A 26,358-nucleotide genomic window follows, 5' to 3' on the forward strand; every position below is an offset into this window, starting at 1 on the left:
AAACTTAGAGTATAACAGAGTTAATAAATAGTCCGAAATATTTTTTTTTTGTCGACTTTTTTAAAATGACCATGGCACTTTATTCATGGTTATATAAGGTTTTCTTTGTAATAATCACTTTTATAAATCGTTTATTTTTTTATCCTTTCTAATTGTATGAACAACTCTTTTGAGTTTACCTACCCTACAATATGCATATCATATACATGCATACATATTATATATATATCCATGTGTGTATATTTGTAGATTTAACAGTTTTATCTATTTTGTTTCTAGCACGTTTTCAATGAAGTTGAAAACAAAATAATGATATTAGCATCGTTGTGTGAATACCTAAGTAGCTGCCTGTTCCAGTGTTTACTTTCAATTCGTTTCTATTATTAAAGATGGAAAGCTGCAATTTTATATTTTTGGAAAAAATTTTAGTCACTAAATGGTTGTTATCCCCTGCATTACTAATCTAGAAGCATCATTCATCGATAGCCTTTAAAAAATTGAATTTTTTTTTGATTACACAGAAAAAAATTAGAAAAATGAAAGTGCCTTTTCTCTACCTACCAAATTAATTGTCATCTTAAACCCCCCAGTGAATTACTGTTGTCCAAAATTAACAGTCATTAAATTTCAAAATTTAGAATCATAAATTTTTTGTTGATAGGCAGAAAAAAAATCGCTACACTTTCTTACCAATCATTAATATGAAACCAATTACGGAATTATCGCTCTGAGATGAACCTGAGCTCTAGATTCCTGATGAAATCCAGAAAAAATTACTAATCAAAAAAGTATGAGCAAAAATAAGACTCAATAGATTTTTTAGATGACGGCATAGCTTTACCTTAATAATCATTACGTACCATATAAATTTCTTCCTATAATAAAAATTTAACTGCATAATATCTTTTAACTGACTCAATTTGTCATTGAAATGTGACTCTAATATTAGCACTTCTCTTTTAATAAATTATTTGTTTTCCTCCTATAGGTATGCAATATACACAATAAGCAAATAATTTCAATTAAAAATCCTCTTTATTATAACAATTGATATTAGTCCCCAATAACTTCATTCAATTTTTAAAGTGAATTGTGCTTAAGTCAAAATTCGGCTTCAATTTCATTGAAGTCCTCAACAAAAAAAAAAAATAGAAAAAATTAAACACTAATGTTTGTCCATCTTTTTTTTTTTACTTGTTTCATTACAAAAAAAATTCTTGATTACATTTTATAACACAAGCAGCACAACAAAAAACAAAAATGGAAAGAAAGGTTTAACAAAAAATTTTGGACTTTTTTCTCGCATTTGGTTTGGTTTGGTTTCATTTTAACTATCGAAAGTTGAACATGGTATACATATATATATCTAGAGCCATTTCTACATTTTGTAGGTGAGTTTGTATGCTTAAAACAACTGAAAAATTACAACTATAATATTTAAATTTGTTTTAGTAATTAAAAGAGAATATACGATGTAACTTTGTCTTGTATACAAAGGGAAGAAACTTCTTTTTGGAAACTTTTTTTTTTTTTTTTGACTATGTGGGGATTTTTGTGGATAGATGTATTTGTATATGTGTTAGAGAAGAAAATAATTTCGAATTTAACAAAACAAATTTACGGTTGGGTTGATTGATGTATGAAAGAATTTTCCTTTTGTCCTTTCTTTTTTTTTTTTGCTGTAATTAGAGAATTAAACAACAAAAAAATTGTAATTCTTAACTATTATTCTTAACTGTTATTCCATATAATGTAATGTATGTATAATAATATAAATTGTTATGCCTATAATATTTGTTTTTTATGTTGTTAAACAAAGTTTTTTTGTGAAAAATGTGACATTGATAAAGAATTTGAGTCAAATAAAATTTAAATGAAAATTATGGTTATGGTCCGAATTTATCTTTTAACTTTTAAAGAAATTTGAAAGTCAAGTTAGGGCTTTAGGTATTTCTTATAATATTTCAGATGTATAGAACAAGACTGTTAACTATTTTTGGTAATTTTCAATTAAAATTTTTTCATAATTTGACAATAATTGTTTTAGTCATTGTAGTCAACAATATTATAGTATAATAGATTTGATTCTTATTAGTAATAAATCTTTGCTAAATCATTAATATTATGCTGACATGATTTTGCTGCATTAGAATCTCAAATTTCATTTGCAATGAAAATTAAAAATATTAAAAGAAATGTTCAGTTTCAATTCAGTCATAGAGTGCATTATGTAATATTTTTCTATTAAAGGTATGGTCATTTAAAGTACACAAGTAGTAAAAATAAAATTTCATGTTAAACTTTCACTCCATTAATTATTATGATCGTAAAAAAAAAAGAAGAGTCAGAAATGAGTCAAAGAAAAAACCTGAGTGAATTTTGAAAATATATATCAAAATGACAAGAACAAAATATATGAGATTTTCAAAAACAAAAAAAAAAAATAAGGGATGTGGTCGACAACCTTTTTGTTTGCCTTGACATTTATTTTTCAGCCAAGTAATTATTAGAGCTCATAGTTCATTTAGTTGAAAATTTCAAAACATGATAAGGAAATATTTCACTTTAAGAGCAAAAGAAATATATGATTTTCACATCATAGGCAGTGATGTATCATACTAGATTTGATAGATTTCGTAGATTCCAAGGAAACCGAGTTGGGCAAGAAGCCATATCCTTCAGTTCACAGCAACCATTTGCGAGTTATCGTAGTCTTCCCACGCTCCTGCCTATAATATCCCTGTTCCAAGTTTAAAACTGGACATATCCGCAAGAGAATTTGATAGCAGTTCTTATTCAGTTTGAATTCTTATTCAGAGAATTTGATAGCAGTTCGTAATTAAAGAATTCTAAATTTTACATAAAAAGGCTCTATCTCTTCTGATTGAGCATTGAAAGCATATTTTGCATTCGCTGAAAATTTTAATGTCGGGCAATTAATATTCATGTTCTTTTGTATTAAGACTACTGCATCGACTCCATCCAATCTGCATTAAAGGAATTAACTCTTCTCTCAACGATAGCCTCCTTCTACTTATAACTTTAATAATACATTAATACATAATATTGAACAGGTTGTTGAACACTGCCTTTTTAATATTATATTCATATAATTATTTTTATTTTCATACTAATATGGGGAACAACATTAAATATAATTCTGCGTTACCTCAATAAAAAAGAAAAACAGAAGAAAGAGTTTAGAGAAAGATGAAAAATACGGAAGGTACAAAGAAGATTTACCTGATTTTTGTCTTTTATGTTGTTTTTTTTTTTTTTTTGTGGGGGATATTGGAAAACATTAGGAAGGAATATTTTGTCTTCTCATTCTTCTCTACCTCTATATTAATAGGATATTTTTATTTTTATGTTTGTCAGTTTATACTCGTATGTACAATGACTTGTCATTTTTAATTTCCTGTCCACAAATTAAAAGACCGCATTTCTTTTTATTGTTTTTTGTTTTCCGTTTTTTTTTTTAACATATACGAATGTTTGTATAATCTTTTTTATTTATTATTATTATGCTTTTTCGGTAATTTTTTTGGTTTGCTATTTTTGGGGGAGAGTAAGTAAATGAACGTACGTCTATTTCAAACAAATAAGACTTTTTTAATTCAAAGAAAAAATCATTTGTCTATAATGTTATACAAAAATTTAATTCTAACGGGTTTTTCAATAAAAGTGTCCAGAATTCAAATTATTTGTAATGTTATATGTGAAGCTGTAAATCAGTTTTCTATCGTCTAATAATTATTGAGAAAGCTTTACAATTTCATCAAATATGCCTCAGAAAATTTTATAATCCGTAAAATTTCACAATTATTGCTTTTGGTATAACTGGTCGATTATTGCAACTCGCTTGATAACAATGTTACTTAATCTGTTTAAGTATCTTCGTCACTAATCTGTTTAGTAAAATTGATCACTTAGTGTGGCCGATGGTACGCTCTTGGTTTGTATTTCTGTAACAGTAAGAATGTTGAAATGTTGACATATTAAAATTGAGTAATTTTTCTAATTAACATTAGAAACTTAACCATTTAGTATATGCCTCAACAAAACGTCGTATCATATATGCTCATAATGGAGCAATTGTGAGGAAAATGAAGTAGAAGTTAGAATATCGAGAACATTTGATGAACATTTTATTCTAAATAGAACTGTTTTAAGAATACCTCCAACTTAAATAAAAGTAGTTCCAAATATACAAATATTATTGAAAAACTCTGTATAAAGAAGACATTATAATATTTTGGAATTTAAGAAAAACTCATATTGCAATAGAAAGAGCAATGACAAATAACCGTTTTTAATGTTATATTGTTTTTATAGATGCGTATAACATTTATAGAAATGTATGTACATATCTAATATTATATTAGTATTTTAGATTTAAGTGTATATAAGTGTTGCGTAAAATGAGGGTTCATGATGGTGATGGATTATCATGCCATTTTGATTTGAACTGAATGAACTAACTGAATAGTGGTTCTCCGACTTTTATATAGGAATGTTATGTGCTACTTCTAATAATGTTATGCGTATATGTACCATAATATGTAAGTACGTGTATGGTAGGAATATAATATTATTGTATATCGTTATCATTAAATAAATTACATGGTAGAATAAAGATTAGATTTATTTTAGTATCTGAATCAAATGGATTTTTTCTTTAGCCTGATTTTGATGCAAAAAATGAAAAAGACCTTAAAGAAAGAATTTTAAAGGTTTTATTTGATTTTTTTTTTGTTTAAAAGTTTAAATAACGAAATTTTTTCATATACAATATGGCAGGTCGTATGATGGCTGTCGAGTAAATTTCGGATGTCGAGTGTTGGTTTTCAATGGGAAAGCAATTCTCCTTAGGAAATTCAATTAGGGAAGCGTAAATAAACTATTTTTGTAGAGAAGTTGGTTTTTTTTGGTTTACCTGTCTGTCTGTCCGTCTGTTGGTCTGTCAGTCTACAGCCTGTCGGTCTGCTGGTTAAATGTCAAAATTGGGTGTGCACGCATATACATATCTCAAGTTCGGTTGAACTGATTTTAAGGAAATTCTACATATGAGTTTATTTTGAGTATGTCACGGGCTGGTCAATTTTTGGAATATATAACGTTTTGGCAATTGGACTTTTTGAAAGCCGACTTCATATTTTTGCGCATATAAACAGAAATAATTAACCAATTTTCTTGAAAATTAATATTTAAAGTCGGGGTGTTAAAACTATAAATCCGCAAATATTTTGGACAGTTATTTGTAAATAAATAAATTATATAAATTAATTACAGTTCTCGTTTTCAAAAAACAAATGAGTATAATGCCATCTAAATTGTTGGAGAGCATGAGGAATTATTCATATAACATCAATACGATTTAGTCGAAATCACGACCCTCGTTTCCTTGAATAATCTTTAAAAATATTAAACTGTACGATTTTTATTGTATACTCCTAGCATAATTACGTCAATAAAACGCCCTCGTATCTCATTATATATTAAATTTATAAATTTTTATTAAATTTTATTTCGCCTACACTTTAGAATTTTCATAAATCAAAAAATTTCTATATTAGCTATTCTTTATTTGACAATATAAAATTAGTCAAAATAATAATTTTTTCAATTTTTAAAAATTCACAAAGAACATATCCAATTAAAATCAGTTTTATTAAAGTAAATTTTTGTTTCAACATATAATTGACTTGATCCTTGAGATCCTTATCTCTTACTTAAACTAAATTACAAAATATAAGGACAAAAATAAGAAAAAGACGAACGAAAATAAAAACAGAAAATAAAATAAAATAAAAAATATTAAATTGTTACTGGGAACAAAAATTGAATTGAAATTAATTTTGACAAAAAAAAAGGATCCTTTTTTTAAAATTTACAAAAAAGAGAGAGAAAAAGTGTCTTGAATTAGGACTTATAATTGAAAATATCCTAATATTTCTTCTTATTTTCTACTTTCATTTCCATTTTTTTTTTAGTGTCCTTCTATATATTCCATATTATATTTATGTGGGTATATATGCTGTATATTTATTACAAATGAAAATTCAAAAGTAAATGTACTTAAGAGAAAACCAAACAAAAAATTAAAAATAAGGAAAAGAGAGAAAAATAAAAGGATATTTTTATTTTTGTTAAAATCCTTATGTTTTACACAATATTTTCTGTATGTGATAATATCTAATATTGTAATAATAATATGGTTGTATTCTTATTTTACATCATCTCTGTATATATATATAAATTCCTTTGACATGGTTGTAGATCTAAGAATCTTGTATATTTTAAAATATAGAGAAGTATTTTATACAAGCATGTGGTTATTCAAGTAAGTGTAAGTGTATTTAGAAAATGAGAAACAAAAATCAATGTGGTTGGTTTTTGTACAAACTGCAGTTCTGTATTTACTGTACTTAAAAAATGGGAATTTATATATATACGGGAGTAATATTTTGCAAGTCCTACAGTGTCAGAGAAACTTAGAAACTATGTGTTAAAAAGATTATCAAAAAAAAACTTGATGTTGCCACATAGCCGAACCATATATATGCAAGAAATATTATCAAAATTGAATTGGAATCTATTAAATTTGTTCTACTACTCGTATCATGTTTCGCATTTGAAATTACCGTTTCCAACATTACCCTTCTGTTGTAAATATATAATATATTGAATTCAAAAATGTGCCTTATAGTTATAATTTACTACGATTTATTAGAGAAAATTGAGAGGGTATTATCCATTTTTCAAATGATGAAAAATGTGTTCCAATTTAAATTTCACACAATTTATTAAGAAATTTTGAGCAATGCTAGCAGAAGCATTTCTTAGAAATTTGATTAAGAAAATTATTTAAGAAGTTGTTATCCTGTTTCATAATTTTTCAGGAGAAGAGTTTCTCAATTAAAAATATGAGAAATTCATTTAGTTAAGTAATATGTAAGTAATATTATAATGAAATACTGAAGAGGCTTTCTGCGGCTTCGAAAAGTCAAGAAGCATGCAGGAGATTACGATCAAAGGCGTTTTAGTAAAATCATGGTGTTAACCAAGAATTAGGTGAGATTTCTCCCCGGTATCTCGATAGAGCATTATAGATCTAGAGGGGAGACTGGGCCTAGAAAGTGAAAGTAGTTGAAGATATTGCAGCCAGGACGAGAAGGCCGCCATATACCTTGTGGGTTAATGCGGGGCCCTCACTTGGGTAAGCGAGTACTCACTCCGAGAATCGGCGGTTTGTCGGGTCTTAAAAGTTACTCGAATTCATTAGGAGTGTGGGTATTGGGTGGGGTGTTGTAGGGTTTTGTCCCATAGTTGTAATATCCTTTAAAATTATCTAAGCTAAATAATATATAAATTTTGTTAATTAAAATTTATAAATTAAATTTGAAATTAATTATAGATTCAATTCCCTCTTCAACGTCTCCATTTGAAAATTATAACGATTTTGTAAGAGAAACTCTTTGTCCAATTGCTCTTTTAACAGTAAACTTCAGGTAATTTGAATTATTCCTATTCCCTTTTTTAAATATAATAAATTAATTTTGATTATATTTGTTGGTACACTTATTTCTGAATTATTTTCTATTGCGGACTTCTGTTTCCAGACATTACGACTCTATACAATTCCTTTGAATCAAAGCAATCATTTTAGAAATATAACGAGCCTGTATACGGTTGTTGTTTTTTTTATGTCAACTCTTTTTAGTTATCATACATACATACACATACATACAATAACAATTTTTATTATTTTCTCATGATACCATGTAGTTTTGATGTTCTTTTCACCATAATACACAAACCCTCTTTTTATAGTGGTACTTTCTTTTTTCTTTTTTATGACTATTTGGTGATATTCTTTATTCAGTATGTCCAGTTTAGTTCTCATATTATAATGTCAGTGTATGTTTTATTTTTACTTTTTTTTTTTTACATTTTTATTATTTTTCTTAAATGAAATTGGTTTTTACAAGGATCCCAAAAATAATGTAAAAAAATTCGAAATACTCAAATGTATGTTTAATACTTATGTTTGGGTTTTATAAATTTATGTTTTTTATTTAAATCTTGTAATACAGGGTATCTAACAAGAAAAACACACAAAATTAATAAGAACAAATAAACAACATGGAAAAGTATTTGAATTGAATTTTTAATAAGCTTTTAATAGGATTAAGTATAGAAATTACGATATTATATTTTGAAAAGACGTGAGTATATGGTTGGTAATTATGAAATAATTTAAAATAAAATAGGACACATCCACAGAATTGATAAATAGAAGAGCATTTCAGTGGAAAATTTACTCCTTTAGTACAACTTCCAGTTGACACGGTGTCTTTTGCAAAATGCCATTAAATATAATAGGACACGTTGAGATTTTAACAGAAAATCATCTTTCTACGGTAGATAACTGCTACTAAACTATATTCAGCAAGATTACGATTGGTCGGCCCGGTACTCTCCTGACGATTTCAAGTGAATCGATTTCAATGCGTACAATATACATATCTGAGTTATTTTCGTAGACGTGTGGAATTGTAATGAGCACAACAGGAATTAAAACTTTGGTTTTGATTCTGGGCCAGTTTAGGGTTTATAACCGATGTGCTTTCTTAATATTTTCTTGATACTAAATTTGAAAATTCAAAATTTTCCTCGAGATCTATTTTTAATTCCAGGCAAGGCCTATATATGGTAATATTTTATTCGATTTCTTTTAATTTAACTGAAGTTTATAAGAAGCCTTTTATATCTGCTTTTATGATCGTTTTTATTAATTAATTAGAGTAAACCTATGAATATTTGTTAATCTACTTTCTGGAAGAGTTGTAATAACAATCTGGTGATTGTTTTGGCGTTTCACGCAAGTATTACGGAAAATTGATAAGTAAAATAATTGTTTTTAATAAAATAATTAGTTCTTGCGAAAAAGCAATTTATTAACTCTGAAATTAAAATGAATAACACCCTATACCAAAAAAAAAATAAACGTACAATGTTATCGTTTACTATTATATAGAAAATGTACATAATATGTTTATGCATATTATGGGGATAAACTCTAAGATAATAGTTTATGATTCGGAAATGTGTCACAAAGCACGTATTTTTCTCAATTTTTTCATATTCGTTCTCTAAATATGGGGGGCACAAAATCGAAAAAGAGAAAAAGCAAAAAATATAAAATAACGCAAGATAAATTTCATTCTACCATAAATGGTAACTAAATCTAGGATTTATAATATTTTTCTATATATACTTAATATTTGTATATATGGTATATAAATTCTTTGATATTTAAATAATATTGTAAAAATAGTTATGTGCATAGTATTTTTTTTTTGTATTTTGTATAAGGATTAGAGTATTTTTCGGAACATAATATACTTTACATTTAACATATTTACATGTACAAGCTATAAAGGTTTTCATCTTTGTTTCAGTGTTTTGTTTTTTGTGCTTAAATTTTTTGTTTTTCAAATATTGTTTAATACAGAGTGTATACAAAAAATAATTACAATTAACTGCATATTTTTTTAATTTTCGGACGACCAATTTGATTTTCAATTCAATTTAATGTTTATATCGTTTACTGGTCAGATAATAGAAATTTTTATAGGACAATACAGGAAATTTATAAGCTACTCGTAATTTGTAATAGATCCCTAAAGCATTTGATTGTATATTTGCCGGTCTTAAAATGAGTTCCTTAATATGCTAAAATGATATTTAATTTCTATTTAGGAAATTCTCTTAAGAGTTATTCAAGAAATTTATATTTTCCAACTTATTTCAATTTACAAATTAAAATGATGCATTAAGGAACTCATGCAATTGAATAAGTAAGAAATTTAATAATATTATGAATAAATTTTATTAAGATTTTAAAATAAAAAATTTAAAATCACTCTTCAAGATTCATGATGCAATTATAAGGTTTTTATTTAGAAATTTGCATTTAATTTAGAAAATTTATTAACATCTAATGTGAATCGGGCAAAAAAATTCATATTACTGCAATATGAAACTCAAAGCTATTCAAATTAAATTGAAAATATTCAATAATTTTTAATTTAAACTAATAACTAAAATTAAAACTAAAATTAATATGCTCATTTCATATTTTTAATTATAAAATAAGACAATTTAGAATTTAGAGAAATTGGAAGAAACTCAGAAGAATTGTATTGTTCCGCTTACTCTCTTAACACTCTTATATATCTTCGAAACTAGGTATACCTTTTCAAAAATATTAAAAAATAAATTATACAGCTTTTAACAAAAAAAACTCCGCAAAACTGAAAAAAAATTTGTTACTTTGAATTACAATTGCGTACTGAATGAATTATTCTGCATATTATATATCAAAATGAAAAGGGGAATGTCCCTTTTTACTAAAAAAAAAAATTAAAAAAATATATTTTTACAAATGTATGTAGCTTAATTAAAGCGGCTTAAGCAGTATAAGGGCTCGTTATTGGTGCGGAGGGGAAGGAGGGGCTCAATAGTGCATATTTTACCCTAGTATGTTATTTTAATTTTATTTCATTATTGCAGTTTGTATTTTACATTGAAATTACAACATTTTGTTGTTATTTTATTCTTCTCTTCTCAAAATTAAACTGGAATACATTGTATGCATACTTTTTTTTTTCTTGTTTATTTCAAAATAATTTTGATTTTTGATATTATTTTCTCTTATAATATTATCCTATATACATGCACATACATTTATACATACTGACATACAAGATTTTTGATCATTATTATTATCCGTTTATGAATTTCAAATTTTATATTATGTCCAATCTCATATATTCTATACTTGTATATCACATAGTATATAATATATGCATACAATACGAGTATATTATGATAATTTGGTATATGACATAAAATATGTATTTATGTATATACTTGTATATATTAACTGTTTATTACATACATAATATATTATATATGTTATATTAATAAACTAGTATATTATTAGTTTTTTTTTAATGCTATAATATTGACTTTAATGAAATTGGAGGGGGGGAAAATATCAAAAAAAAAACAAAAACAATATTTTTTATTTAATATTTATTATATCCTTTTATAAATCTTATATTCGTATTCAATAAATCCTTATTATTATTTTTAGAGTATATACACATAATATACAATATTTGTATATAAAATTTTTTTACTATATACATTTAATTTTATTTTATAAATGAAAAGGACATTCAATATTAATAACGAAAAGAACAAAAAAAAAAATTAATAGAGTTTACTTTTTATCTTAAATTAAGTGTTATATTCTGTATGAGTGTGTGTGTGTATAAGTGTGCTCATTTACGTCAGGCATTATACTATTATATGTTCTTGTATACATACTACTATTATAAATTTTTATATACTGTTTAGATTTTTAGTGTTATTATGGTGTTTTTATACGATAATAATATTTATGAGTTGCTAAAGTTATAAAAAAATTTTTTTTGATAGATTTTTCTACAAGTGCAGATGTTGAAAATAATTAAAAAAAAAAATTGAATTTTTATTTTTTTTCCTAGTTTGGTTTTCTTGATGTTGTGGTAAGTTAAGTAAGGATAGTTTGGTTTTTTCTCTTGCTTTTGTTTCGTTAACCATAGAATTTTGTTCATAATATTAATTAAGAATATGTCGTTCATAAGAGAATAAAGTATTTTTGTGTTTATTTTAGATGAACTTTTGATGTAAATTGGGAAGTGTAATTATTTTTCAAGTTCCATTCGTATATTATAATATTGATAAAAATTTTTTTTTAGAAGAAAATTAATTTGAATTTTTCGTACATTTTGCGTGTAATTGAAATTTATTGTTGATAATACTGGTCATGAATGTGCAATATAAATTTGATTTTTGTTAAAGAAAATATTTTATGTGTATTCGATCGTGTGTATCTTGTTCGGCATTGCACTCAACACATCTACGGTGAGAATGCAGGGCTCGTGAGAAACTACAGTCTGCCGAGCTTTAAAAGTTGCTCGAATTTATCAGGAGTGTGGGTCTCGAAGGAATTTTGTAGGGCTTTGTTCCACACCAAGTTGAGGGTGCAATAGATTTATATATTTTCTGATTTCGGTGCACTGTTACTCTTTCTTTGCAATCTACAACCTACATCGTGTGTTACTTTACAGTTTAATCGTATCCTTTTAATTTTAGTTTAATCGTTTTTTAGTCTAATACAGCAAATATTTATTTATTAGGGAGATTAGCCCTTTCCAAAAAGTTAGACCCCCCAAAAAACCCTAAAAATGCCATTTTTTAATTAACCATAACCATTTTTCAAATTTTCCAAACGCTTTGAAAAAATAGTTTTAAAGCTTGAAAAAAACTAATGCTAAAATTTACCGTTATCTAAAATCTGTTTTTTTTTTTTTTAATTTTGATATCGTGTTACTTTTAGACCGCATGTTGTAAGAGTCTGAAATTTTAGCAGCTTTCAGACACTTACAAATAGTAAATTTCGTTAGAAGAAAATTTTTTCCATCACTATCCAGTCTCAAGTTATCCCCGCTCAAATTTTGTAAAATTTGAGTTTTTGACAAACTTATATTTCTGAAACTTCAAGCTTTTTCAAATTTCTGTAAATGCATAAAGGTAACGGTAAATTCCATGCCATTAAAAAAATAAGATTACTTTTCTCAACTCACGCAATTGACCCTTAAACTCGAGCATTATGTTAACGCCTCTTTCAATTTTTTTTTTGTTTTATTTCAAAGATTGTATACATTGTTCATCCTAATTGTATGCAATTTTTGAAATATTTTGGTATTTTGGCACATTGTTCATCCTAAATGTATGCACTTTTTGAAATATTTTGGTATATGAATGAAAATAATTTTAATAATGTAATGTCTAGCTAAATTGTTTTTAAAAGCACTATTTTCACTTGTTGAAGAGAAAAGTGCTACATTACAAATCATTGGTTTGACACAACTTTATTTTTTTTTTGCAAATAAAATTCTAAAATTGGCTTAATTTAAGTGGAACAGAAACATTAAATAAATCATTCAAAATAAAATTACATTTTTAAAATTAACTTTGTTTTTATTATCTTTTTTTTCTTATTTTTTTTAATTTCAGTTTATTTTATTAAACATTTAAAAAACAAGCACAAGAAAAAATAACATTGGTGTTACTTTACGTCCGATTACAAAATAATTTCGTTGCATATTATGTTTTGCTTTCTCCGATACAATTTTTTTAATTAAAACAAAAAAAAAATACAAAATAAAAAACAAGACATTAAAAAATTGGAAATTTACGAATGATTTAACTGGAAAATGAGAAAAAAAAATCAAAACAAAACATAAATATTCTGACAATATACGCGCAATTTTACTTTTAAATTAAATTTAAATTAATTGCAGTTTTCCATTTCAATAATTGTTCAAAATGTAAACGATGGTGAAAAAAATAAATAAAAAAAATGAGAGAAAAAAAAAAACAGCAGGATCAAAATGCAAGTCTCATTTAATGTAGGGGCCATTATTAATGGTTCAATGTTATTCATTGTAATCGTGTATAAAAAAATAAATACGATATTAAACTTAAAACAAAAATTCCAAATACATGGAATAGGTAAAGTTTAAGAAAATTAAATTTTAGTACAATTTATTAAGCTTATGATAACAGAGAAAAAAGGATATTAAAAAATAATATTTTTGAATTTATTTTAAATACAAAAGTTTTGAGCTTAGTATTACAACAGTTTACCAAACCTTTGCATTTAATATTAAAGAAATAACAATGAATAATGTGAATGAAGTGTTCTTAAGTTTAACTCTTAATTGCTTCGCAAATAAAAAATTTAGCTAACATCAAAAGCTATCGTACAGAGGCTATAAGTTTTCATCAATATAATCAAAAGCCTCAAAATAATATGCCGAATATACTGGTCGAAAACTATTAGCAATGAGGAGGAATGTAGGAGGAGGAAAAAGTGTAGCTGGATCGAACATCCCCTAAAGAATCCTATAAGTAACATTGCCGGACAGGAATAAGCTCCACGAATAGAGTGGAATCCACAAGGATCAAAAAGCTCGGTAACCCCAGAAACACTTGTCGGAGACTTGTAAGAACAAAACTAGAAAGCGCAAGTTTCTAGTTAAGTTAAAAAAGTAGCCCACAATAGAACTAGATAGGGATGTCAAGTGGAAGCCCTGCACACCCAAGGAGAGTAAGAAAAAAAAAATTATACTAAACAGTACATTACTTGGACCTTAGCTTAGCTATATAAAATATAAAATGAAATGTGTATTTTATTTACCCATGGAATTCATTGATTGCAATTTAATTTGGCATTTCTTATATATTTCATTGGCTAATTTTAGTGTTCGAATATTCAATTGGAGCTTTATTATTTTATGTAATTAAAATAATTGATTTTAGTTTTTGTATGTTTTCCTCAATTACGTGTACATTATTTATATTGCATATTATAATTTGATAAAAATTAAAATATTGCATAAAATACTTTTTAATTATTCAATAAAAATAAAATATTTTAAAATTTTTTCCATTTAGAATTTTGTGATATTTTTTATATTACCTAAATGTTAAATAAAATGAATTAAATTAAAATATTATTCCAAAAAAAAAAAAATTAAAACAAAAATTATTGCATATTTTTAGGTTTAACCTATATTTTTCTGAATTTTTCAATAATATTTTTGTGTATTGCTAAATTTGTATTCAACCAATTTTGTTAATTGAAAACTGTGTAATTCTATTAGTAAAATTTATGCGAAAATTTCAAATTTATTAAAAATTTATCAATATAAAAATGTATGTGACCTATTATATAACATTTTTTTGCATACTTTTTTTTATTATTTTTACATGCATTACACATTTTTGGCATTTAAATTATATTTTACTTTCATAAATTGTAATTGTAATTAAATTAAGAATTTACTGTGCAGTCAGTAGTTCAATTTAACCTATTACACATATTTACTTGTATTACTCATATTATTTCCCATATTACGCATATCCTTTCTTTTATGAAAATATGTGAGTAATTCTAAGATTATTGACTTGAATCAAAAGTTATTCACTTTATGGAATTAAGAAAACCTTGGCTTAATCCGACAAAAATGCATTGTTATTAAAATATGAAAATTGAATGAATTCTATTTAAAACTAGAATTGGTAGAGTTAAACGTGTCTGTGTCTGTACCTGTACGAATGAGTGATTTTAAGTGCCGTATACCAACTGTATACCTGTACCAACTGCCGCTGTACCAACAGAGCTACAGAGATTTGAAAAAATTGCTGAAGTTTGTACGAGTATAAACCTATTCCAATGTAGAATGCACAAGCAATACTTTAAGCAGTAGATACACTCAATATTAACTGCAATCAAACAGCGTCCAACTCTTTGTCCAGTAAATTTTCTGTAAAAGTAACTCCCATTTATTCTTAAAATTTTTAACTTCACTTTAAAAATAAAAAAAAAATCTTTTCTATAAAATGACATTAGAGTTTCTTGTCAATAAATGATAATTTTTTTCAAGTACTTTCAAATATTTCTTAAATAGGTGTGTTAATTTTTTCTTGGTTCCCCATCTCTTCTTAGAGATTTCAATAAAATGCATTAGATATTGAAGAAGAAAAACCAAAATTTCAATAAAATTGTCACATCTAGGAACAAAAGAAAAAAGAGACGAAAATTAAAATTGATTTTAAAAATGATATTTTGAGACAACAAAAGATTTAAAGGAAGAAAAAAAATAATAAGAAGTAAAGAAACAAAAACATTAAGACTTTAGAAATTCTAAGACTTTAAAATTAAATTTGTGCTCTTTCTTTTTTCCTTCCACATTCCTGTTCAACCCTCCATTCTTACTGTAACCTTTTCTGTAAAATTTTTTTTTCTTCTTCTTTTATTACTTTTCTTCTTTTATTGCCTTTTTTTCCAATTGAAATTCAATTTTTTCAAAAAAAAAGGAATTTCCAGAAAAAGGATAGCAGCTTTGATAATGTCGAACAACTTTGTCGTTTTATTTTTAACAATGGTAATAATGATAAAAACACATTTTATTCTTTCTTATTTTGACAATCCGGTCTTTTTTAAAGTGATCCAATTGAATTTTTACTTACTGGATAAATGTGTAACCGTATAAAAAGGATCTCATATCCTTAACTTTTTTTAATAAAAAATTTTTTTTTTATATTTTCATTTTTTATTAATTTTTTATATTTTTTTTTTGTCCGTCTTTTTATAATTTTATTTTTTGGTGTGATTTTTTGGCTCCTGTATCCCGGAGAAGCAAATAATAGTAAAAAAATCTCAATCAACAAATTCTTTAATTTTATTGAAACACTTTTAAATTGCTTTCATTTTAATTTTAAAAATTTAGTTGTTCATTTTTTATAAATTGTTTGATTTGGAAAAAATGTTTGAATGTTTAGAAAATTTTTGTAGGCTAGGGAGAAATTTCTAGTTTTTTTTTTTTAAATTATCGGAATTAAATTGTCGGAATGTCTATTGGTTGTTAAAAGTAATTTGAAAAATAAAAAAATACTGGTATGATTTGTTTTTACAGTGTGTTGTCCTTTTCATGGCCAGATGCTCTTATTAGAAGCATGTTAATACAAATGGGTTCAGGAGAAATTAGAATACAGTATCAAAGATTATAAGAGTATTTTAAGTAAATTAATATGGATGTATAACAACAAATTGCAGGGTGTTGTCAAGAAAAAGGCTTTAAAATTTTGTGCAATAAAATTTCTCGTATTATAGTAATTTATATTAGAGTTCTGCCTTTATTTAGATGAAATAAAAATTTAAATAAATTCATACCTCTGCAGCTCTGTGTGTTGGTAGAGCATTCGCGGTAACCAACCACATATCTAGAAAGCAATATATGACTGATTCGAGTATAGTTCAAGAAGAAAAAATTTTTTAATTAATTTCTCTGCAATAGCTCGTTCTATTGATTACATCATCCATCTCTGTTCTGCAGTTGTTCGAAGTAATTTCCATCAGTTATTTTTATAAGAATTAATAAAAAAGATAAACAACTGCACCATTGTATTGGTAATTAGTAATACCATTAGTGTAATAGGCACAATATCTATTTATATATTCTTATGATTGTGTCTTTAAAATAGAAGATGTATGTAGCATCTTATATAAAAAATACTAGGTAAAATCATATAGATTACAGTACAACGCAATGTAATGAACAATTTTCCGTAAAATTCTTTATACCTCTGTAGGTATTCTCAGTTAGTAGAGCGCTTTATGTCACTGGTTCGATTCCATATCGAACCAGTGACATAAGATTCTGCCATGGCTCGCTCCATTGTTTACGTTATTTGATGAAATTTTCTGCTAGTTATTCTTATAAATTTTCTCTCTCTCTTTTCCCAACGTGCATCTTATATAATACTAAATTTTTAAGCTTAATAGAAAAATTTCACTTTGTATACACATAATATTTTTAATTCTCTCAAGAATATGAAAATTTGAATAAATTTTTTTCATTAAATTTTCTTCCTCATCTTTTATTTTAGAATATTTTCAATATTAAAATTTTCTCATGTGTACTTGTATGAGAAAATTTTCATTTATTTAAAGTATTTGGAAGAAGAATTTGTGCTCTCTTTAATAAATTCAAGTTATTTCAATTTTAATAAGTTTAAAAAAAGATTTTTAATGGATTCACTTTAAAATTTTTTAATATTTTATTTGACAAAATAGATAATTCACCATAAATCGTTTGTGTAACAGGCACTTATGATTTATAAATTCCTTATTATATAGATAAATCTCATATACAAAATTTATATCATAATTTCTGCATCAATTCCTTTAAATTTAAAAACTAAAATATTAAAGGGAAAACTTGTTTTGTTGACAAAATATTAAATATTAAAAAAAATTGTATTTTTTTCTTTTAAAGTAAGAACAAATTTTCCTAGATTATTTTAGTAGGTATTTTTAAGAATAAAGAATTTTCTCATAAAATACTTAGACGTACAAGGTACCGAGTCTAGAATATTGGAAAATTTTAAAGTTTCAACAGCAATTTTTCTCTTCTATATTTTTCTACTAAGTTTAATTTCACAAGAGGAAAATCTTAAAAATATCAAGTATAAAATTTTAAACTCAAATTTTTTTTTTTTAAAGCACAAGTTGAAAGGAAAAACTTTCAATTCTTAAAAAATATTAAAAGTAAAATTGTGTAAAAGGAAAATGTTTTTTTTTTTTTTTTACTTTTTTCTTTACCCATTTTAAAATTATAAAATTTTTTTTGAAATTATAAAACAAACATAGAGATAGAGTGAAAAAAAAAGAATAGAATAAACTTTTCCAATTCAACTTTAAATGTGACACTAAAAAGGCATATAGTTTTCCTCAAGGGACATGTAAAAAATGACAAAGGAACAGAAAAGTTTTGTATTTTTTTCTTTCTTCCCTCAAATAAAATTCTTCGAAAGGAAGATAAAACGAAAAAAAAATAGTCCTTAAATCCTTAAACCATGCATATACATTGTTGGTGAAGGTTAAGGACACACAAGTAATATTCTTATTTTTTTTTTTTTTACTATTTTATTTAAATTCATTTTTTTTTATCATAAAAATGTAGTAGAACGAAAGAAGAAAAAAACAAACTTTAAAATATGTAAGAATCTTAGAAAATATCCTTTAATAAAATTCTTATCTTTTCTCTATTCTCTTCAATTTTCTTTTATTGTAGAGACTACACTCGTTTTCCCTACTATTTTTTAATATTAAAATTACTTCTTGATTATGTGTGTATGTGTGTCTGTGTGTATTGGTCTAGTAAATATTTTAAAACTAAAAAACTAAGTTGCTGAGAGAAAACTAAAACAACTATATAGTAGCTCCACCAAGCGGTGATGAGAATAAAGAAAAGTTTTTTATTAATATTTTTAAAATAAAAACAAAGGAAAATAAGATTTTTTTTTGTTTTGTGTTTAAGTGCTCTGTGTATACGTTTTCATAATGAAAAATATTCTTTTTTTGGAATAAAATTCCAATATTCCCCCCCCCCCCTCTCCGGTTCCGAGCACTATATAAGTTTTATATTATTAAAATAAACAGGATGAACGGGAGGGTATAAGAAGAATATAAGAACCAAGAATCTTATGAAAATAGAAAATACGAGTAGAATTTAAAGACTTGGAAAAAATAAAACTTAAAAAAAAAAATTTCAAATAACGGTTATTTACTTCCTTGTGTAATAATAATAACAAGTGTTTTAAATGTCCTTTATTTTGAGTGCTTACTATGCTTTTCCTCTAAAAAGATTATGTTTTTTTTTTCCTGCCACTCTACTCTACTTTTAGATAATTCTCTTTAGAATTTCAATTATTGAAAATGGAAATTTTTCTAACAATTGTTTCAAAAATATAGAAAAAAAGCAAAAATGTGATAAGGAAGAAGAAAATAATTTTAGATTTGCAATTTATGTGACGGAGTGTGGAAAGGGTGGGAGGAAGAAGAGGCAAGGGGGAAATGCTGGTGGGAAAAAAATGCATTATGTGTTTTTTTTTTTTATATTTTGTCATATTTTATGTTTTGGTTTATTTAAATGTAATTTTAATAATTTTTTGAGTTTTTTTTTGTTTTGAATTTTTTTGAAATACAAAATTAAATTTATAATTCACAATTTTTATAATACTCGTATATATAAAGTTTACAATAGAGAGTAGCTATTTTTGAAAAATAATTTTGTTCTATTCTCTCTGAAATTTAACTTACTAATTTCTCCCAAGTATTTCACAAAAGAAACAATAGCATATAGAAATTTTATTGGATTTTTACTGTAGTTCAGTTAAGGAAATGTTATTTAAGGACTTAGAATTCTCGGTATTGTGACTTATTATGAAATATTAGATGGTAAGAATATTTATTTGAGTGTGGAATTTATAATTGCTTAACTTTATATTTTCTTTCACAGAATCTTAAAGAACACCCAAATTACATAGCTTCAACAATTTCAAAATATTTTTCTAAAACAAAATCTTAACTCCCTGTTTACAAAAATAACTAAATAACCTTTAAGTCACATTTTAAGAAGTGATTAATTTATACTCAGGCATGCCAACTTTTACAATTGTAAGTTTTGTGCTGTTCTCATCCTACTATCATTCGAAAATCGAACGAATCATTCCCAATTTTTGTCATTATAAGTATTTTTTTCGATAAATTTCAAAAATAGGCGTTTAAAAGAAAATCAAGAATAGTAATAATTTATAGAAAATTAATTTGATTCATCGATATATTAGAGTTTTCTTTGTTAAATTATTAAGCTATACAGAAACAGAAAAATGATAGAAAAAATAGATTATTCTAGATTCTTAGTTTGTTGTTGGTTAACCCAAATTTATCAAAAAAAAAAAGAACTTTCCTTACTCTTAAATTTTTCTCTATTTTTCCTATTTCAAAAAATTTTTACACATTTTAGTTTTTTCCTAATGGTAAAATGAAGAAATTTCTGGTACTTGAATAACTTAAATTTTATAAGGATAATAGAAGAGTCTAAGGAATTTTTTTAAGTAGAAGCAGAGAAGATAAGAATAAAGATTATATAATAATGTAGGTATATATAGATTATAAATATACTCTATTATTCATGATATACTGAATTTTATGTGTGTATTGAGGTGAATTATATTAGTAATGTAACTGATCCATATAAAATCTGTTTAAGTAATAATATTATTGATTTGTACTCGAATTACTGTTATATATGTATAATAAAAATGTTGTGTAAAAGTTAAAGTTATATTTTTTGTTCAAAAATTTTTACCTCTATAAAATTTTATAAATTTATAAACTGATTCCATTTGGTTTTATTAGCCCCGGTAGTCATCGGTTTCTCTTTACTTAAATATCGGTTCTTGGATAACAGTTGAAATTTTAACATGAAATCGTTAAAAATTCAACTGCTATCCAAGTCGGTTGTCATATAGACCGTAAATGAACAAAAAAATTAATCCTCCAAATTCATTTTTTGAAGGAATATTGAAATTTTTATGTTCGATAATGAAAAATTTTTTTACAATAGTGACCAGATTATTTTAAAGATGATAATGGTATTCTTGCTCAAATTAAGAGACATATCGTAAATGATTACAAATTACGATATGCCTTTTTGACCGTTTGTCTCAGTATAATTAAGTTTTAATCAAATATAAAGGCTGATTTCGAAGATAATAAAATCTTTTTAACCATTTATTATAGACACGAACCATTTACTTAATAGTATGTATGTAATTTTTTACGATATACATCACTAATATGAGCGATAGACTTCTCAAAATAAATCCAATTATCTTTAAATTATTTTTCTATTTTGATGGTTTACACAACATTAGAATTTGGAATTGTTTCTCAAAATTTAAAAGCTATCCGAATATTGTTGCCTATTATGTCGGATTTTTGTACGGTATCAAAAATTTAGAAAAGTTTTAAATACTCAACATTGAAATGTACTGTTTTGAAATATTTTTTTAAGTTTAAAAGAAAAATTTATAATGAGAATAACTTTTTAATTTTTTTCAGTTACTCTAGGTTATGTTTTCGAAGAATTTATATAATATGTTGATATACAAAATTTATATACAGTATACAAAATATGATATGTATAATTGTATGTATTCTTATAGAAATATGAAATTCAACACATATACTCAAAACAGCTAATCTAACAGCATAGAAATGTATATGTATGAATGAGATGTATATATAACAATATTACAGAAAAATATGAAAGAAAAAAATATAATGAAAAGTATAAAAAGATATTCAATACAATATGAATGAAAAATTTTTACATAAAAGATAATGTTACATAATGTATAGAATATACAAGAAAAAAAAAGGATAGCCGCCCAGTTATCCTATAAATCTTTCAATTTATTATAGAATTCTTCCGTTTTTTTTTCTTATCATTAATATCCGATTTTCTAAGAATAGAATATGATCTACGTTATATTTTTTTTGTGTTATTGGCACACAAGTTATAAATATAACAAAGATTAATTGCTAATATTATTGGTATCTTATTTTCAAAATTTATATAACATTAACAGAAAAAACAATATAACACAGATTTAGCTTGAATATGAAAAACAAAGTTTCAGAACAAACAAAGGTGAAATCAAAATATTATGTTACGCTGATGACGCTGTATTGATATCCGAAAACGAAGATGAGCTACAAAGATTATTACATCGGTTTTATTTATCTGCTAAAAAGTACAACATGGTGATCTCAACGGAAAAAACAAAATCACTCGTAGTATCGAAAGATCCCATCAGATGTAAATTAGCCATCAACGACATTATAATAGAACAAGTTATGTCCTTCAGATATCTTGGAGTGGAAATATCTTCAAACCAAAACCGTGAAGCAGACAACCGCGCACAAGTAAACAAGGCGGCAAGAGTGTCCGGATGTTTGAAAGATATTATATGGAAAAATAAGTACATGAACCCCACATCAAAAGTCAAAATTTACAAAACATGTGTAAGACCAATTATGACTTATGCAGCAGAAACAACATCAGAAACATATAGAACCAAAACTAACAAACGCACTGCAGAAATGGCGATTCTACGTAATATTAATGGCTCTACATTGCGAGATCGTGTCCGCAGTTCTGATATAAGGAAATCTTTAGAAATCCAAGATGTGGTTAGATGGGTGAGGGAAAGAAGACGTGCTTGGAACGATCATATATCTAGAATGGATACCAGCAGGATCGTAAAAATATCCAAAGAAGGAATACCGGGCACCAACAGACCTCCAGGACGACCGCCCAAAAGGTGGATGGATAGCTGGACTTCTACCTCACAGGAGGCTAATTAGTTACAAACAGGCTGTCAAGCCTACACCAAGAGAAAGAAGAAGAAGAAGAAGATGAAAAACAGAGATAATAAGTAATATTGCCTACTTTTAGGGTAATTAAAATTATTATGTTGGTTTGATTAACAGTTTTATAAAGAATAATATTTAAAAATTAATATTAAATTAAATTTATTTAGTTTAAGAATTTTGCTTCTTATTATTATACCATATTATACTTTAAAATAATGAAAATTAAAAAATTCGAGATTAAAGATGCAGTTGATTAGATTCCTGGTTCTTAAAATATACACTACAAAAAAAATTATATTTAAAATTCATTTAGAAAGAATTAGAGTTCTAAATTAAACGAACATAATAGTTTTTGTTGTGTTAAAGTAGTTATCTTACTATCATTAAATTTGTGCATACATTTAGGAGGAATTTTAAAATAATAATTTTAAAAAAATCTAGTGCCGTTAAGAGTACATTAGGTTTAAGTAACAATAAAATAAGTGATTAGAGTAGAGGAATATATGAAAATTTTGTTTCAGAAAAATTCTGAGATTAAGTTGTCTATACAATTCTCGTTTCCTATATCGAAGATAAAAGGAAATGGAAAAGGAAGTGTTTTTACATTCTAAAATTTAGTGATTTTAAGTCATTACTAAATGTGATTCCACAATTTCAAATTATTTAAGAATTTGTACTGGACCATGTGTCTGAAAGAACTGTCCTCGAAAATAATTTCGAATTTCTTGAGCTATATGCAGTATATTTTCGATAAAAACAGTGTATGGTGGCTCTTATATTGACTATATTTCTTTAAAATTAAATCAGGAAGAACAAAGATATAACATCCGCTTATTTTTAATATTCATCAAGCTTTAATAATCTTAGCACGTTCAGAATTATTTCTCGTTTCTTTAAATCTAATCTTTGTATAGCTATCTTTATTATTATATTAAATTCCTTAAAATTTTTATTCATTTAATTGTATATAAAAGTATATTTTATTAAATTGATACTTTAATATTAAATCCAATTTCAAAATATCCTTATATGATGTATCTAGGTATATCTATTACTACCCTGATCTAATTTTCATATTAACTATGAATTTTAGTAACCAATATCGTTAATACTTTCAATGTATATATTATATTAAATAAATTATATATATATACAGTTATGTGTATATAGAGTACATTTATCAATGTATATAATTCTCTCTCATATCTAAGATTATCTGCAAATGCGATTGTTTTTCATTCACAATATTGAAATTGTATTTCAATTTCAACACTCAACATAAATTTTGCTTTCTTTTATCGGTTCTTTTATTTTATAAATTGCTATTCAAATCGAAAATGACTCCAAAATATAAAGGAGTGAAAGTGAGAGAGAGAGAGAGAGAGAGAGAGAGAGAGAGTGAGAAGAAAGGCAGAATGAAATGATAATGTAAAGTGTGGGGAATTTATTAAGAGTAGAGAATGATGGTTTTATTTATGTATATTTATTTTTGTTTTTGCTTTTCCTTTACGATATCAAGGAAGTCGAATGTTTAAGAGGTTATATAAGAGGCAGGAATTTGAGTATAAGAAAAGTAGGTATGAGAATGAAAGCTATTTCCTTCTTTCTATTACAATTTCTTTTTATTATTGTTCGTTTTTGTTTTCTTTCTTATAATCTTGTTGTCAATATGCTCTTGTAGAATATTGTTTTATATATAATATGACAAAGAAAAATGATGGTAAAAAAAATTTTTTTATCTATATTATTTCTATTCTAATACAAGTTTTTCTTAAAACTAAAATGTTTTAAGTGTATTAATTGAATTTTTGGAAAATTGATAATAAATTGATAATAAACATAACATGTTGATATCAATGAATGCATTTTATGGATCAAAATTATTGTTTAAAAGACTTCCACTACAGTATGAATTTTAATTAATAGATTATTCTCAGAGAAGCGTTTTTCTTTTGTTGCTTGGCTTGTGCACATTTTTTGGGATACAACTCATTACACTTGTTAATATGAAATCAACTTCGTTTCGTTTTCCATTTCACCACGTACAGGGAATTGCAGAAACACTTCCATATCATAAAACTTTTAATATCGAATTATTTGGTTTGCTACGATTTTATTCCAGATTTTTTCAAGCGTTATTAATTACAATAGTTTTAAAATTTTCCTTAATTTTCTAATTTGACTCATAGAACGTTTTATCTTATTATTATTCTGAATTTTAATATGAGACCAAACGCATACGCATATTTTATAAGTACATAATCGTTATACTTACGTTATACATTATATATTTGAGAAAATATACGAAAACAGAAATATTTTAGATTCAACGCGATGAAATACACTTACATTTTATTCTTTTATGTACAAATCTAATCTTAATAAAACAGAAACAAAAAAAAGAAGAAAATTTAAGAAAAATCTAAAGAAATAAATTGCGTAAAATTCGTTATAAATCCCTATCAAGTACGAATAAATTTTCTTTTTTTTTTTAAGTTCATGTTAGCGGATATGCATATAAGTCGTACTCGTATATTTGAAAATAAATTATTTTCAAATAGATATTTTGAATTATATTTTAAGATGAATGTTATAAATTCTAAAATGAAATCTAAATAATAAAATATTTTTTATACAAAAATGTAAAGACATAAATATTTTAAACAAAACAAAAATAATGTCTTTTTACAAGATTATCATGAAATTTTATACAATATCGAAAAGAAAAGGCATAAGTGGAGTATAGACCGTGAATTTACTTCAAAATTGCTTCGATGGTGCTTTGGTATTACTCCAGACCATGTGAAGCAGAATCACTTTAAAAGTAATTACCCGTTACTATGGAAAAAATTAGTTGGTTCATAAGAATATAGCAATTTTTCACAAAAATATGGCAACTTTAAAAAATAAACTTATGATAAGAAAACCTAAAGAAAGCCTCTAATTTAGTGACATAGTGGCATCAGGACGGTATGATACCAATAGAGTCTCCCTCTAGCCAGTCTAAGTAGATAAACCATTTGAACCAAACAATCAATTATTCAGAAATTCAGAAGTAGTTTTTGAGAAATTTAGAGGAGAAAGAGGAATTCTGATTGACTGTTTATGAAACTTTTCAGCGAGGTGAAGATTTTGGAATATATATAATATTTTTAATAAACAAGTGTTTTCTTGTTCTTTCAAGGAAATATTAACTGATTATTAATTTTACTTACGGGTATAGAGAATTCGTAGACTGATATTAATTAAATGGAGGAGAAATTTCAAGACTTTTAGAAGAAGTGACCTGGTAAACCGAGTTAAAAAAAATTAAAAATTAATTATGATAGTTTTACGATAATAATTTTGAATAGAAGCTTTATTGCATAAAAGGAAATCCTTTTTCATGGTTTCTGATTAACCCTTTCAGCTCGGCTAGTACACATATGTAGCAGTAAAGTCCAAAC

The 26,358-nt window shown here is 25.4% G+C and overlaps 1 protein-coding gene across 1 annotated transcript in view; it reads left to right on the top strand.

The window, feature by feature from the left end:
* Nucleotides 1–22,903, top strand: part of LOC129617092 (uncharacterized) — a 32,524-nt gene extending 9,621 nt beyond the window's left edge. Inside the window, exons 2-3 of the mRNA XM_055532499.1 lie at nucleotides 7,418–7,511; nucleotides 22,177–22,903. Of these exons, the coding sequence (XP_055388474.1) occupies nucleotides 7,418–7,511; nucleotides 22,177–22,903 (821 nt within the window). The remainder of the gene's footprint in view (nucleotides 1–7,417; nucleotides 7,512–22,176) is intronic.
* The last annotated feature ends 3,455 nt before the right edge of the window (nucleotides 22,904–26,358 follow it).

Source organism: Condylostylus longicornis, unplaced genomic scaffold (assembly GCF_029603195.1).
Source record: "Condylostylus longicornis isolate FDR11 unplaced genomic scaffold, ASM2960319v2 ptg000006l, whole genome shotgun sequence".
In the NCBI taxonomy this organism is placed as follows: Eukaryota; Metazoa; Arthropoda; class Insecta; order Diptera; family Dolichopodidae; genus Condylostylus; species Condylostylus longicornis.